The 17202-nt window shown below is 45.4% G+C and overlaps 1 protein-coding gene across 1 annotated transcript in view; it reads left to right on the top strand.

Annotated features, from left to right (window-relative positions):
• The first annotated feature begins 4991 nt into the window (after positions 1 to 4991).
• The window catches only part of LOC121553542 (storkhead-box protein 1-like), a 70312-nt gene continuing 58101 nt past the window's right edge, over positions 4992 to 17202 (top strand). The window contains exon 1 of the mRNA XM_041866727.2: positions 4992 to 5492. Coding sequence (XP_041722661.2) covers positions 5165 to 5492 — 328 coding nt within the window. The 5' untranslated portion in view covers positions 4992 to 5164. The remainder of the gene's footprint in view (positions 5493 to 17202) is intronic.

The raw sequence follows: 17202 nt of genomic DNA, 5'->3' as shown, positions 1-17202 counted from the left end.
AGGCCTGTAATTTTCATCATAGGTACACGTCAACTATGACAGACAAAATGAGAAAAAAAAATCCAGAAAATCACATTGTAGGATTTTTAATGAATTTATTTTAAAATTATGGTGGAAAATAAGTATTTGTTCAATAACAAAAGTTTCTCAATACTTTGTTATATACCCTTTGTTGGCAATGACACAGGTCAAACGTTTTCTGTAAGTCTTCACAAGGTTTTCACACACTGTTGCTGGTATTTTGGCCCATTCCTCCATGCAGATCTCCTCTAGAGCAGTGATGTTTTGGGGCTGTCGCTGGGCAACACGGACTTTCAACTCCCTCCAAAGATTTTCTATGGGGTTGAGATCTGGAGACTGGCTAGGCCACTCCAGGACCTTGAAATGCTTCTTACAAAGCCACTCCTTCATTGCCCGGGCGGTGTGTTTGGGATCATTGTCATGCTGAAAGACCCAGCCACGTTTAATCTTCAATGCCCTTGCAGATGGAAGGAGGTTTTCACTCCAAATCTCACGATACATGGCCCCATTCATTCTTTCCTTTACACTGATCAGTTGTCCTGGTCCCTTTGCAGAAAAACTGCCCCAAAGCATTATGTTCCCACCCCCATGCTTCACAGTAGGTATGGTGTTCTTTGGATGCAACTCAGCATTCTTTGTCCTCCAAACACGACGAGTTGAGTTTTTACCAAAAAGTTATATTTTGGTTTCATCTGACCATATGACATTCTCCCAATCCTCTTCTGGATCATCCAAATGCACTCTAGCAAACTTCAGACGGGCCTGGACATATAGTGGCTTAAGCAGGGGGACACGTCTGGCACTGCAGGATTTGAGTCCCTGGCGGCGTAGTGTGTTACTGATGGTAGGCTTTGTTACTTTGGTCCCAGCTTTATGCAGGTCATTCACTAGGTCCCCCCGTGTGGTTCTGGGATTTTTGCTCACCGTTCTTGTGATCATTTGGACCCCTCGGGGTGAGATCTTGCGTGGAGCCCCAGATCGAGGGAGATTATCAGTGGTCTTGTATGTCTTCCATTTCCTAATAATTGCTCCCACAGTTGATTTCTTCAAACCAAGCTGCTTACCTATTGCAGATTCAGTCTTCCCAGCCTGGTGCAGGTCTACAATTTTGTTTCTGGTGTCCTTTGACAGCTCTTTGGTCTTGGCCATAGTGGAGTTTGGAGTGTGACTGTTTGAGGTTGTGGACAGGTGTCTTTTATACTGACAACAAGTTCAAACAGGTGCCATTAATACAGGTAACGCAGTGGAGGACAGAGGAGCCACTTAAAGAAGAAGTTACAGGTCTGTGAGAGCCAGAAATCTTGCTTGTTTGTAGGTGACCAAATACTTATTTTCCACCATAATTTGCAAATAAATTCATTAAAAATCCTACAATGTGATTTTCTGGATTTTTTCCCCTCAATTTGTCTGTCATAGTTGACGTGTACCTATGATGGAAATTACAGGCCTCTCTCATCTTTTTAAGTGGGAGAACTTGCACAATTGGTGGCTGACTAAATACTTTTTTTCCCCACTGTATTTGGTTGAAAACATACAGTAGGCTATAATACAATCTGGGATATCTGGCATGCACAAACCTGGAGAGACAACTGACTGCCTCAGGCTAGATTGTTTCAGATTAACACACACACGCACATGCACACACACTGATGCACCCACCCACGTAGTATTTCAAATAATTATAGTAACTTGCTGAAGTATACGTTGTGATAATCAGTTCCACCGGTAGACTAAACTTCTAAATAAGAATCAGCAGGGGCTTCCAACTACCATTGTTACCTTCTCACAAAGTTACCCACAGTCTGCCGACTAACTTTATCAGGCAATTCAACAACATCTACATATTTTTTTACGCTACATAATAACTGTCCTTCAGGGATTCTATTAAATTGGAATGACAATGGTGACATTTTTGTAAAAAACAAAGAAAAATGTCAGTTAAATGAAAATAAAGTTTTTATGTTTCATTCTAGGGTCAGCCAGAGAAGCATTTCAGATACTAAATCATGGGTTAATGACTGAGGGGAAAATATGGTTTCAATTAACATTCCTATTTCAGCTGGTATTTGCCGGCTGTTTTCTAAAATGATCTGGTAGCAGTGAATTAGCTACTTCAAATAATTCAGGGTAATCGGTAACTACCTGTTACCAAATGGTAATGCTGCTTGTTTTCAGAAGTCCCAGAAGAAACAAAAGAGTAATCATTAGGTAATTACATCTTACCATGTCAATACCAAGTGAATAACAGACCCCTCCCCTCCCCTCCCCTCCCCTCCACCGCCGGTTAAACACAGCACATAATTCATCATGTAGTCTGGGTGATGTATTATTTTCATGTACGGAGGAAACGCAATATCCTGTTCAAGCACTGGGCTTAATACCACAAGGAGTCAGGGTGGCCCCTCTACTTGTACAGGGCTCTGAGTGCCCCTGAAACTATAGACCTGAGGGGCTCTCTGAGACTGTGATATATGAGCTGTCTGTCTGTCTGTCTGTCTGTCTGTCTGTCTGTCTGTGGCTCTGACTGGGCCTTTAAAAGGCTGGAGAAAAAGCCTGGCCTAATGGGGTGTCTGTAGTAAAAACATATGGGAGGGAATGGTTCTCAATGTAGCTATCTATCTATATAGGGCAGTGGTTACTGGTTACCAAACTTTCATGAGAGCCACTGAGCGAGTGTTTGTTTTTCCTGTGCCCTGTGGCATTGCATGTAAGTTCCATGTACCACAACTAAAGAACTATGGCACCCTTTTGCGAAAATGTTCTTATTGGCATCAAGTTATTTGGCTGTTGGAAGAAGTAACCCAGAGCAACACAGTCTAGTGAGAGAGGAAAGAGGTGCCCTCATTTAAAAGGCCTAGCCCTCAACAAAAGTTGCTTTCAAGCCTGGCGCTATGAGCTATCCTGTGTGCTTTTCTGATGTAGGAACCATTTATAAGAGAAACCTTGAACAGGAACCTTGAAGCTGGTCTGATTCCAAACCCTAACCTGCTACTATTGATGTATACTGAACAAACAACATCTGTCTTGTGTTTTCTGTGAGCAAGGGCATTTGCACATATTTTTTCTTGCATGAAGTCTTGCATTCATGATATAATTACGGAGCCTACAGAATGAAATGGCTAGGCCTATCTAATTTCTACATGCCAACTAAGAACTGTTGGAGATTATTGACTTTAGAAAAGCCCATCGGTAGGCCCATGTGTATTTCAATGTCATCCAGAATATCATTTTGATACCAGCCCTAATTAAATAGACATAGTCTACATGTGTTACTATGTCACACGTGTTAAATAATTAAATGGTTTATTTATTATATGCAACATGGCAAGTGTATTTGGGTTTAGAGTGCGGTTGGTGTATAATTATAACCTTGCATAATATGCATATTATTATGCTTGAATGGCAATGCGTCAAAATCATAGACCGTAGTATACTCTAAAAATTAGGGCTTCAACAAGGGTTCTTCTAAGATCCTCAAAATTATTCGAAGAACCTTAGGGTTCTTAGCACTGAAAATTGCCCCCAAAAGGTACTTCCAAGAACCCCATAGGAGGTGGGGTTCATCGAGGAACCTCATTAGTTGGTGGGGGTTCTTGCAGGAACCTAACTGCCCAACTGAAACATTCGGATTTGAATTTGAAAGGACAGCAGGTGCAGGCACTTAACAGAAAAATATAAAGACCTCCACAATTTAAGGTAAGGTTTGTCTCTTGTATGTCCTAAATTGATATTGTTTTATGATGATACCATCTATCTTTTCATCTTTGTGCAAATCTTTCTAAAACAGAAAATGGACACAATTCAATGGATATCAATCAACAAAGAGGTAAGAATATGTATGCTATAAGAATATGTTTGAAGGCTAGCTGTATTGGGTGCAGATGACTGAACTGCTCACTTTTGTGTCTGTGTCTGCAGGTTTACAGACGAGGAGGTATACAAAGGTATTTCAATTGGTATTGGTATGTTATGCATACATGTACAATCCTCCCTTACCTCTTCAAGGAAAATCCCATAGGCCTCTACATTATGGACAAGGTATGTGTATGAAAACCATTATCAAAAGAGTTTTATTCATCCACATTTACCACAAAAACCAAGGTATGAATACTGTCGTGTGCATGTTTTATTAATCATCTGTATAATTACTATTTTTTGGATTCACAGACTTCACCCTCCCTACACCTCTGATGAACTTAAAAGGAAACCTGTTCGATCACCATGCACTGAAAAATCATTCTGGCTATGGATACGGAGAACATCAACATATTAACATCCACATGCCAGAGGATATACCTATTGGACATGGGGCTCTGCTGGGAGTTTACCTTATATTTAGATTTTTTTATTCTGCTTTGCCACTAAAATCCTAATAAACACTGACAACTAAAATATTGTGTTATTGTTGTTATTGTTAAGAGTATTACTAATAATAAGAGGGGAGGGGGGAGTAGTTACAAAATGTACCCCAAAATGTTATTCAAAAGGTTCTTCGGGGATCAATTAAAAGGGGTTCTTTGAAGAACCCTTTTAAAGAGTTATTTGAAGAACTTATTCCCCCACAGTTTCAATTTGAAGAACCCCTAAAGGACCCTCCATGAACCTTTACTTTTGTGTAGGCCTATAGGTAACAGTCGAGATTCGCACCTGTCTGTCAGGTTCCAGTTGAATGGCTATTCAATAGGGTTAGTGATATATTGTATCCTTGGGACGTCATTGCCCCTAAACCCTACCCTAACCCTTACCTACCCCTAACCCTTACTTTAACCATTTGAACTTAAATGGGGTAGGGACGTCCCGACTCCCAAGGATCCCGGATAGCAAGGGCCTATTCAATAGCCAACCTGAGACTAATTTTATTGGCCCTGTCACAACTAGCTGATTATCAGCATCCTCCGCCTCCTCTGCCCGTGTCACCACCGGTTACCTTGGAAGCAGGAGAAACTACCCCAGTCTGCGCTCCTCTAAATTACAGGCACAGCTCACAGCCACTGTCGGAATGTTTTACAAATTCTAGCGTTCAAAGGAGAGTATGGGGGAGTAGCATCACTTTATGAGTTGGAAGAAGAGCTTCGATCTTTGATGGTGCCTGTAGCATGATATTTCTCACCTGGAATCGAGCAAATCCGACATAACAACGAAAATGTCACAACAACAGCGGATCGTCCAACTGTCGACCGCCTCGCTCGCGCTGGTCTTCTGCAATGACGAGGAGTGCTCGATAGCCACGGGTGGAGGGAAATACAACGCTGCAAGCGGGCAGGAGATTTTTGCGGATTTTAAAGCGCAAAATCTGCGCAGTTTTTGGAATAAAAGACTTGTGAAAGCTATAGCTGAAGTTTACTTTCAAGGATGGATGGAGAATTTGGTGTTGTTCGTCCATGGGAATGCCAACAACATAGAGGTGCTGAGGGAAGCTTGGATGCGCAGAGCGCTGAGGTCACCCAAAGGGTTTGTCATCAAAGCAGTGGGTATGCACCCGAATTATTATTCTACCATCACTATTTATCATTTTTTACGTGTTTATTTTTATTGACATGTCTGAGAAAACATGTTGCCTGTGCAACAAAAAAAAAAATGAATGGACATTGCCATCTTGGCGCACAATAAATGATGGTTTTCTTTAATAAGAAAATGATCAAACCCCATAATGGGTTTAAGTATTGATAAGTATTGATTTGAGTCCCCACTCACCAGAATTTCTAGGGACTCTTTGGGAAATGCTTTGTTTACACAGCACTTCGCAGCCTCGAGAGAGAAAATGTGTCGGATAATGAAAATAAAAGCCTGAAAAAATGTCAATGACATGTGATCTGCTCCTGTCGTCGGGGCGGACTTTTTGTTGTTGTGTTGTATTGTTCAGATAGGCCTACTTGATGTTCCTGAAGAATGTATACATTTTTTGAAGCTTATTGCATTGGACACTTGAAGACCAACATTGAGATTGAGCATGCACTGCTCATAATCCCTCTAGAAAGAATAGCCTAAAGTTATTTTATTCTATTCTATATTATATTATGCAGTTAGGCTATTGGTCCTCAATACCGTATTTAGAGGTATATTACTCAGTAGGTCTATTAACAGGATAAGAAATAGGCCTGGCCTACCATACCAATTATCCAACAAAAAGAGAACGTTGGCTTCAGTGCTAGAGGATGTTCACGTCTAGGCTTCTATACCCTGCCTGTTTCATTCATGTGGTGATTGGTGTAGAAGTCAAAGCTTTGAAATGCAGGCCATGGCAAACTATCTATTGGATCTGTCACAAAGCTTCAGACGCGATGTCCAATAAACGTCGGCTTGCTCAAACATTTGCCTGGTGGTCTTCCGCAGGCATTTGACTGACCAATCAGTGTTTTCTTTCATGTTGACACGTTCTGTCAGTTTGGCAAAGCCTGTTTACAAACCTCTGAACAACTATAATTAGACCTCTCTCTTCTTCTTCTTCTTCTTCATTTGCTCAATTCAATTCAAAGGGCTTTATTGGCATGGGAAACATATGTTTACATTGCCAAAGCAAGTGAAATAGATAATAAACAAAAGTGAAATAAACAATAAAAAATTAACAGTAAACACTCACAAAAGTTCCAAAGGAATAGAGACATTTCAAATGTCATATTATGGCTATATACAGTATTGTAATGTTGTGCAAATAGTTAAAGTACAGAAGGGAAAATAAATAAACATAAATATGGTTTGTATGCACAATGATATTTGTTCTTCACTGGTTGCCCTTTTCTTGTGGCAACGAGTGAAAAATATTGCTGAAGTGATGGCACACTGTGGTATAGATATGGGAGTTGATAAAAATTTGAGTTATTTTCAAATTCTTTGTGGGTCTGTGTAATCTGAGGGAAATATGTGTCTCTAATATGATCATACATTTGGCAGGAGGTTATGAAGTGCAGCTCAGTTTCCACTTCATTTTGTGGGCAGTGTGCACATTGGTGTAACAAATATTAAGTAGCCAAATTAAATGAAAAACAGGTGTTGAAATCTCATTTTGTACTTATTTGTAATTTGTCAATATTCAGAAAGCCCTTATATTAGTTTCAGAAAGCTATCATTTTATCCCTTTCAGGCAGCTATATTGTGCATGGTGTTTTGAACATCCATTCCATATCTATGACAACATGATCTCATGGGTTTTACAATGTCAGAAAATATTGGTTCTAGGAGGTGTAAATGACAGCTCTGTGTGGATTTTAGACCTAATAATAGTATTCTCAGAAGACGAGAGAGAGAGAGAGGTAGAGAGAGAGAGAGGTAGAGAGAGAGAGAGAGAGGTAGAGAGAGAGAGGTAGTGTAATGACGCTCCAGGAGAGTGAGGATCCATTTGCAGTTTTATTACAATCTGGGTCGTACAAACAGGGTCAATCGCCAGCAGACACAGCAGTAGGGATAAGGCAACTCGTAATCCAGGTACAGGCATAAGGTCAGGGCAGGCAGCAAGCTTACAAAAATCAGTCCAGTAAAGAATATAGTCCAGGGCAGGCAGCAAAGAATCAAGGAGGGAAAACAGTCCAGAGTAAATCCACGGGCAGACAGACACAGGTGAAAACGCTCAGAAATGATCACCAGGGTAAACAAGACTTCGCAAAGAGAGAGAGTTTGAGAGCACCTAAATAGTCTACTGATGGGAGTCAGGTGCAACGGTAATCAGAGCCAGGTATGTGGGAAATGTAGTTCAGGGGTTTAATACTCAGGAGAGGGTTCCCTCTGGTGGTGAGCAGGAGGAACAGCGGAGTCTCGTTTGTGACAGAGCCCCCTGCGAGCGGCTCCTGACGCAAGAGGCGAACGACGCCGGGGTCTTCCTCGAGGTCGGGGGCCGGTTTCTCCGGGTGCGTCCTATGGAACTCAGTCATGAGTGCGGGGTCGAGTATGTCCTCTGTATTAACCCAGGATCGCTCTTCCGGTCCGTACCCCTCCCAATCCACCAGATATTGGAGGAGCCTGCCCCGGCGTCTGGAATCGAGTAGATCTCGAACCTGATATGCCTCCTCGCCGTCCACCAAGATGGGTGGGGGCCCTGATCACTGGTCTGCTCCTCCTCCTCCGCTCTCGGACCACCAGCGGGTTTGAGAAGTGATACATGAAAAGTGGGAGAGATACGATAATTAGAGGGTAATGCCAAACGGAAGGAAACTGGTGTAATCTGTTTAACAATTTGGAAGGGACCTACATACCTGGGACTGAGTTTCTTGCAAGGAAGTCTGAGGCGTAGGTCTCGAGTGGATAGCCAGACCCATTGACCTGGAGTATATTCGGGATTGGGGCGACGGTGACGATTGGCCTGCAACTTCTGTTTCCTGACAGCACGTAGCAAGTGGGTGTGAGCCTGACTCCAGATGTCCTCGCTTCTCTGGAGCCAGTCGTTGACAGAGGGTACCTCGGTGGGTTCCCCTGACCATGGAAATAGGGGAGGTTGGAAGCCCATGACACATTGGAATGGAGTTAGACCGGTGGAGGGTTTCTGGAGTGAGTTCTGTGCATACTCCGCCCACATGAGGAATCGACTCCAGTCTGCTTGGTTCTGATGACAGTAGGCTCTGAGAAACCGGGTGATCTCCTGATTGAGGCGTTCTGTCTGACCATTAGATTGTGGGTGATATCCTGAAGTGAGGCTAATGTTGATGTTGAGTTGTTGGAAGAATGCTGACCATACTCTGGATGTGAATTGGGGCCCCCGGTCCGACAGCCATAGAAGGCCATAGAAGCGAAACACAAGGTTGCACATGAGTTCGGCTGTTTCCAATGCTGTGGGCAGTTTGGGAAGTGGAATCAACCGGCAGGCCTTGGAGAAGCGATCTATGACAGTGAGTATTGTGGTGTTCCCATTGGACTTGGGAAGATCGGTAATAAAGTCTATGGCAAGATGGGACCATGGTCGGTGGGGAACTGGCAGTGGTTGCAGTAGGCCCGATGGTAGTTGTCTGAGATGTTTGCTTGTGTTACAGGTGGTGCATTCGTTAATGAATTTTATTGTGTCTGCCCGCAAGGTTGGCTACCAAAAGCTGTTCTGAAGCAGGTGAACAGTGGCAGCGATTCCAGGATGACCGGAGCTGAGTACGGAGTGAACTTGCTGTAGCACTTTCTGACAGAGATCCTGAGGTACAAAAGTTTTGTTAGGGGGGCATTCGGGAGGAGGGGTCTTTTGTGAATTGGCCTGGGTGAGCTCTGTCATGATGTCCCACTGAATAGGGGCCACGATTAATGACTCAGGAAGCAGGGTTTCCTTGGATTCAGTGGGAACTACACCGTCGTGTTGGCGTGATAATGCGTCTGCTTTGGTGTTCTTTGAACCGGGACGATAGGTAACGGTGAAGTCAAATCGTGTAAAGAAGAGAGCCCACCTCGCTTGTCTGGGATTCAGTCTCTTGGCAGATCGCAAGTATTCCAGATTCTTGTGGTCAGTTAGAATCACAAACGGGTGTTTAGCTCCCTCCAGCCAATGACGCCACTCCTCCATAGCTGCTTTCATGGCCAACAGTTCTCGGTTTCCGGCGTCATAGTTCTGTTCGGCTGGACTAAGTTTGCGGGAGTAATAGGCGCACGGATAGAGCTTGAGTGGGGATCCGTGCCGCTGTGAGAGGATGGCTCCAATGCCCGTATTAGGAAGCGTCCACCTCAACTGTAAACGGGATTTCAGGATTAGGGTGGTGGAGGATGGGGGCAGATGTGAAACGTGACTTGAGTTCTGCGAAAGCCTCCTGTGCTGTAGTTGACCAGGTGAGGTGTGGTGCATTTCTCTTAGTCATAGAGGTTAAGGGAGAGGCTACCGAGCTGAAATTCCTGATGAAGCGTCGGTAGAAGTTCGCAAATCCCAAGAAGCGTTGTAACTCCTTTAAGGTTACTGGCAGTGGCCAGTCTAGAACGGCCTTGACCTTCTTCTCGTCCATGGCGACTCCCTCCTGGTTGATGATGTAGCCCAAGAAAGACGTGGAAGTCTGGTGAAATTCGCACTTCTCTGCTTTGGCGTATAATTGGTGATCAATGAGTCGTTGTAATACTGTTCTCACGTGTTGCACGTGTTCCTCATAGGTGTTGGAATAGACGAGAATGTCATCGATGTAAACAATTACCCAACGATTAAGCATGTCCCGAAAGACGTCATTGATAAACGACTGAAATACGGACGGACTATTGGACAGCCCGAAAGGCATCACCAAATACTCATAGTGCCCAGTGCTGGTAGAGAAGGCTGTCTTCCATTCATCACCGTCCCGGATGCGAATGAGATTGTAGGCGCTGCGGAGGTCCAGTTTGGAGAAGTACTTGGCTTTGCGGAGTTGTTCTAGGGCAGCTGGTACCAGCGGTAAAGGATATCGAAACTTGACGGTGATGTCGTTGAGACCCCGGTAGTCGATACAGGGGCGTAGGCCACCGTCTTTTTTTTTAACAAAGAAGAAGCCAGAGGCTGCAGGTGATGTCGACGTTCTAATGAACCCCTTCGAAAGTTCCTCCTCGATGTAGTTGTTCATGGCTTCTGATTCGGGTTGTGATAGGGGAAGATTCGGCCCTTAGGTGGTGTTGTGCCTGGTAATAGTTCGATGGAACAGTCGCTTGATCGGTGGAGGGGGAGTTCCATCGCCTTGGTCTTGCTAAAAGCTTCGATGAGGTCAGAGTATTCAATGGGAAGAGTGGGGAAAAGGACCGGCTCGTCCTTTAGCGTGACGGTCTGAATGGAGAGTGAAGGGCTGCCAGTTAAGCAGTTGGAGTGACATGACGGGTCCCATTTGATGATACGACCCTCCCTCCATGAGATGAGGGGATTATGTTGACGTAGCCAGGGGAGTCCAAGAATAACCGGGTTATGAGGTGATGAGATGACGTAGAAACGAATTACCTCAGTGTGAAGGGTACCGGTCTGTAGTTGAAGGTCCACGGTGGTGTGCAGGACCCTCCCATCGCCAAGAGGCCGTCCATCTAGCGCCTCCACTGCTAATTGAGAGTTACAGGAGATTAATGGGAGTTGTTGTTGTTGGGCAAACTCGTGAGACATAAAGTTCCCGGCTGCTCCTGAGTCTAATAGAGCTGATGTGGATATATGATTGCCCTCTAGAGATAATACTATAGGTACTTTGATGCAAGAACTGGAATGATGTGCTTGAACACAAGGACTCACCGAAGAGGGATTACGAGGAGGTGGTCTTGTGGGGCAAAACGCCCTCAGATGGCCCGGTTGACCACAATAGAGGCAGAGATGTTGACGTATGCGGCGTTCTCGTTCTTCCGGAGTCAGGTGAGTATATCCGAGCTGCATGGGTTCAGTTTGAGACAGAGTGACCGGGTATTGTGTGCTGGTGGGTACCGTTCTGAGTGGACGACGTGAACGAATCAGATTGTCAATCTGAATGGTTAGTTCGATGAATTGATTCAGCGATTTCCCTTCATCTCGGCAGGCCAGTTCGGATTGCAACTCCAAGCTGAGTCCCTTGCGAAAGAGCAGTTTAAGTGTGCTCTCCACCCAGTCGGTTTGAGCTGCTAGAGTGCGAAATGTCAAAGCATATTCTGCTGCGGTATTCCTGCCCTGGCTCAACGCAAGTAGTCGGTCATCAGCTCTCATACCTCCCTCCGGGTGTTCAAATATTTCCCGAAGCGTTGAAGAAAGGTACCAAACGATGGAAAAGCAGTGCCATCCTCTCTCCAAACCGCCGTCACCCACTCTAACGCCTTGTCAGCGAGGAGTGAGCATACCAAGGAAATCTTGCTGGCATCGGTGACATACATAGCTGGTTGTTGATCAATGAATAATGAACATTGCAGTAGAAATCCCTTACTTTTAGTTGGGTTGCCGTCGAACTTATCAGGGAGAGCCAGACGTGGGTTAACTGTGAGTGACGGTGGTGGAGAAGCGCCCACACTCGCGTTCGGTGGAGGAGGGGCTGGGTTCGTTAGCGACACCGGCAACCTCTGTAGCGTCCTGACGAGTTCCTCTGTTACTGTAGTTAAATGGGTTAGCTGCTGTTGATGAATGGCGAGTTGGTGAGCTTGAGTGGAGATCTCCGTGGACATCTGAACCAGAGCTGCTGGATCGTGTGTTGGCGAAGTCTTCTGTAATGACGCTCCAGGAGAGTGAGGATCCATTTGCAGTTTTATTACAATCTGGGTCGTACAAACAGGGTCAATCGCCAGCAGACACAGCAGTAGGGATAAGGCAACTCGTAATCCAGGTACAGGCATAAGGTCAGGGCAGGCAGCAAGCTTACAAAAATCAGTCCAGTAAAGAATATAGTCCAGGGCAGGCAGCAAAGAATCAAGGAGGGAAAACAGTCCAGAGTAAATCCACGGGCAGACAGACACAGGCGAAACGCTCAGAAATGATCACCAGGGTAAACAAGACTTCGCAAAGAGAGAGAGTTTGAGAGCACCTAAATAGTCTACTGATGGGAGTCAGGTGCAACGGTAATCAGAGCCAGGTATGTGGGAAATGTAGTTCAGGGGTTTAATACTCAGGAGAGGGTTCCCTCTGGTGGTGAGCAGGAGGAACAGCGGGAGTCTCGTTTGTGACAGGTAGAGAGAGAGAGAGAGGTAGAGAGAGAGAGAGAGAGAGATTTGAGTTTTAAATAATCTTTATTGGGTCTGGGAGCCCACCACACAATAAATACTCATACAAAACCGTAGTTACACATCAATTAAAAACACAACTCCAATTCCTCCTCCACAGTAACTAAACACAACAGCCTCTCAATACCCCATATACTCATAAACAGATCAATATTGTTGACAAGTTTATAATAGGCAAACTCAACCCTTAGTCTCGCTGCCAACATTCCCTCCAGCATTCCCACCACATCCACAGACCCCTGTCCCTGAATACTGTTCTCTCAGGTCTTCCATATCGCTAATTTTGCTGCCCCTAACACAAAATTAAGCAACACAACTACACCGTTTTGACTAAACCTGTACTTTGGCCCAAATATATACAGTTGGGAAGAGAAAACCTCTCCCAACGTCGAGAACCAATTAGTGATCAGGTCAATCATCCCGACCAACCTGGGACACTGTAAAAACAGATGTGACAGAGTTTCAGACTCAGCACAGAATGGACACCCCTCCCCAACAGTAAGATCCAGGTGTACCAGATACATGTTGGTGGCTATGGCTCCATGTATTATCCTCCATTGGAGGTCAGCTGTCATCTTATCAATAGGCAGTTTGTATAATGATCGCCAACAGCCTTTTGGGGAGGCACCTGGACCAAGCACAGCCGCCCACCTCGTCGATTTTACCCCTTCCAGGGAAGAGGCATGGGACACCTTTACACATTGTGATGTCACGAGAGGCTACACAGCTTTCAGCGGGATTGCTCAAGTAGTGCAAGGAGACCAGGTTCAACCAAAACAAGGATTTTATTAAAGGTCTTGGGAAACTAACGAAAGTATAACACAATTCTGTTCTCTGGTGGCTCTTAAGGGTTAACAGTTCAGGGATGTCTCTTCCACATCCAAAATCATAACTCTCCCCTCGCTCAAATAACTTTTCCCCAGTCTTACTGTATTCCACGTTGCAGCTAGTGGCCAACCCAGCAAAACGTCCTTCCAAATGTCCCACACGTATTTCCACAGGTGCATATATCCAAAGGTGAGTATTTCCCAAAGGTAAGTATCTCCAAATCCTTATATTCCTCATGGAAGTGGACGTGCAGCACTCTTGTCCTCCAGAGAGCCCAGCTTGGAGACTGTGTCTCTTCCCTTCCCAAACCTTCAGCTCATCAGCTCCTCATTTGTTTCAGCTGCGTGGGAAGATTGGCCATAGAGGGGTGGAGTTCCCGACCATACCAGCAGATGGAGCCATAGCTGTCTGGGTTTGCAGCCACCTCAGGGGGATGTAACGTCCCTCCAGGACACAGCCTCTCGTGACATCACAACATATTCTGTACATGGCCTTCTTTCCCACCTCCTTGAACTCCCCCAGCTCCGGGGTATCGAAGGAAAGCAGCATCCCCACGTCCTCCTCGAATGCCCCCGCCGCAGCACTAACAATCAGTGCAGGGACACACATAATCCAGACCCTCCTTCCACCGATCAGAATTGGAAGTGTCAGTCACATTCTGCAGATGAAGTACTGGCAAGGAGTCACAGACCTCAGCGACGACCTTCCTCAGTAGGCGAGACGATCGGATCCCCGCTCTTTCTCCCAGCTCCTCCAACGACCTATTCCTGTTCCGCATCAGATGACCCAGCTTAGTACACCCCACGCCTAACAGGCATGAACGTAGGCTAGCTGAACCCAGAACACGGGACTGGATGGCAGTGTTGTGAAAAAGAGGCTCTTCAAAAAGCCACATCCCTGGTGGCGTGCAGGCCTTACGGGACTTGACCAGAACTCTCCAAGCCTGCATAACAGACTCATAAAATGGAGTCAGGCCAGGCAACTCACCCCCATCCAGCTTTAAGAGGAAAAGGTGCTTGTCTAAGAACAAACAGCCCGCTCTCCTCATCAATGTGTAAGCTGTGTCAACCCAGCTAGAACCGTCACTGTACAACAGTCTCTGGGCTGCTTGAAGCCGGAAAGCCATGATCCTAGAGGAAATGTCCACCAGGCCTTGCCCACCCTCGTGCAGTGGCAGGTACAGGGCTGCAGCTTTAATCCAGTGTTGTCCAGACCAGAAGAAATTGACAAGGGTCCTCTGAAGCTCTTGTATCAGACCCTTTGGTGGCTGCAACATCATTAGTCTGTGCCACAGGGTAGAGGCAGCAAGATTATTAGCTACCAGTACCCTTCCCCTATAAGACAGCTGGGGCAGCACCCATTTCCATCTTGACAGTCTGGCACACACTTTCTCCACTACACCCTCCCAGTTCTTTTTCTGAATCGTCTTTCCCCAAAGTCTTCATCCCATCTCTGCCCCACTGAAGCCCCCCTGGTAACCGTGGAGCGGACCCCATCTGAAGCTGACCTGCCCACAGCGCTTCACTCTTTCCCCAATTGACTCTAGCTGAGGAGGCCTCCTCATACACCTTTAAAGCGTTTGAGAGAACCTTAACATCCTCACCCCCTGTAATAAAAACTGTCACGTCATCTGCATACGCAGACAGTGCTATCGTGGGACCCTTCATTACACCTGGCACAGATAAACCAGTAAGCTTCGCTCTTAAAAAACAAAGCATTGGTTCAATCGCCAGACTATATAACTGCCCTGAAATTGGGCATCCCTGCCTGATGCCCCTTTGGACAGGGATGGGGCAACTCAAACCACCCCCCACCTTCACCATACATGAGGCCCCAGCATACAGTAAATTCATCCAAGACAAAAAAACATCCCCAAACCCAAAGGCTTTCATTGTTTTAAACAAGTACTGGTGGTCCACACGATCAAAAGCCTTCTCCTGATCCAAAGAAAGTAAACCTACATTTACATCAGACAGTTTACAAATGTCTAAAACATCTCTTATTAGAAACAAGTTATCAACAATAGAGCGATCAGGTACACAGTAGGACTGGTCCTTGTGGACCAACAATCCCAGATACTCTTTCAACCTGTTTGAGAGACATTTAGAAACAATTTTATATTCTGCACACAGCAAAGCAACAGGTCTCCAATTTTTTATGAGAGCCAAATCCCCCTTTTTTGGCAACAGTGAAAGTACCGCACGTTAACAAGATACAGGAAGAGAGCCCTCATGAAAAGATTCACACACCACTTCATAAAAATCCACCCCAATAGACCCCCAAAAGTGCTTATAAAACTCAGATGGTAAACCATCAATGCCAGGGGCTCGGCCTGTTGAGAGCTGCATAACTGCTGTGGACAGCTCTTGCAGTGTAATGTCAGAGTCCAATACGACTCTTTGCTCAGGTCCCAATTGAGGAAGACCGTGTAACAACTGTTCAGTACACAGAGAGTCACAATCCTCCGCCTTATAGAGGGCAGAGTAGAAATCCACGGCATGTTGATGCATTTCACTGTCATCCGTGGTCACCTTCCCATCAGGGAGACGAAGGCAGACCATCTGTTTACGTTGCAATGTCGACTGTCCTAGGTTTTAAAAAAATCGCTAGGAGCATCCATATCCTTCAGGGAAGCGAAACGAGACCTAATCAAGGCACCCTTCACTCTTTCATGCAGAAACGACCTCAGTTCATGTTTCTTGTCCTGTAAGTTCATGACTAGTCCGGGGTCATTCTGAGTGAGCAACTTCAATTCAATAGATTTGATGTCCTGTTCAAGGGCCCTGATAGTCTCTTTAAATTCAATTCGAAGTTAGCACCATGACTGAGTATATGCTGCCCCTCCCACCACATACCCCAGTCAACCTCATTTTCCTCATCACTATGTGTCTCCTGTAGGAAAACTACATTAAGCCTTTTCTGTTTTATTACTTCTAATACCCAAGACCTCTTATTCCTGTCCCTTCCTCCATTAATATTGAGAGAACCTACCCTTAGTATCTCCATATAGAAAACAAAAAGGAAAGCAGAAGGTACCACAGAGAAACCAGACAAAGAGAATAAAACACCTTATGAGGCATAATCATCATTATTTAAATGTTCTCTTAACCTGACCACGCTTCCCACCACCTTTTGCTGCTGCAACAGCAGTAACACATTTCCTCAAGCGAAACCGCTTCTTCTCACTCAACTGGTCTAACCCCACCGTCTTCTGTAACATCACAGCTGACCTCACAAACTTATCAACATCAAAATAATCTGCCAATTTGACAGATTTCCCAAAAGTCTGATCCAAAAACCCATTTACCTCCTCTAGATCATAAATTGAGTCCTCACCAGCTGATATTGTATCAAGAGAGATATCCATATCCTTCTCCTGATCCTCCTCAACTGAGGCCACAGACCACTGACTCCCCTCTACCACATCCCTTTCAACACTTCCCACTTGCACCCCATCACTCGTACCAGGAATCTCCTCCACTACCTGGGAGACTAGCCCCACCTGAACCCCATTACACGTAGTGGGCATCTCCTCCACTACCTGGGAGCCTAGCTCCACATGAACCCCCTCCTGTACCCCAGTACTCATAGTGGGCATCTCCTCCACTACCTGGGAGATTAGCTCCACATGAACCCCCTCCTGCACCCCAGCACTCGTACTGGGCACCTCCTCACCAGTCTGAGGAAATGGCTCTTCAGATCCATCCTTACCTTCTACAATAATATTTTTCTGCTGCATAACATTTCCCTCTGGTACAAGTTGCAACTCTGCGCCCTCAACACGGA

Source organism: Coregonus clupeaformis, chromosome 37 (genome assembly GCF_020615455.1).
Source record: "Coregonus clupeaformis isolate EN_2021a chromosome 37, ASM2061545v1, whole genome shotgun sequence".
Taxonomy (NCBI): Eukaryota; Metazoa; Chordata; class Actinopteri; order Salmoniformes; family Salmonidae; genus Coregonus; species Coregonus clupeaformis.
Note: the sequence above shows the minus strand (reverse complement) of the source record. Positions and strands in the feature narration are given on the sequence as shown.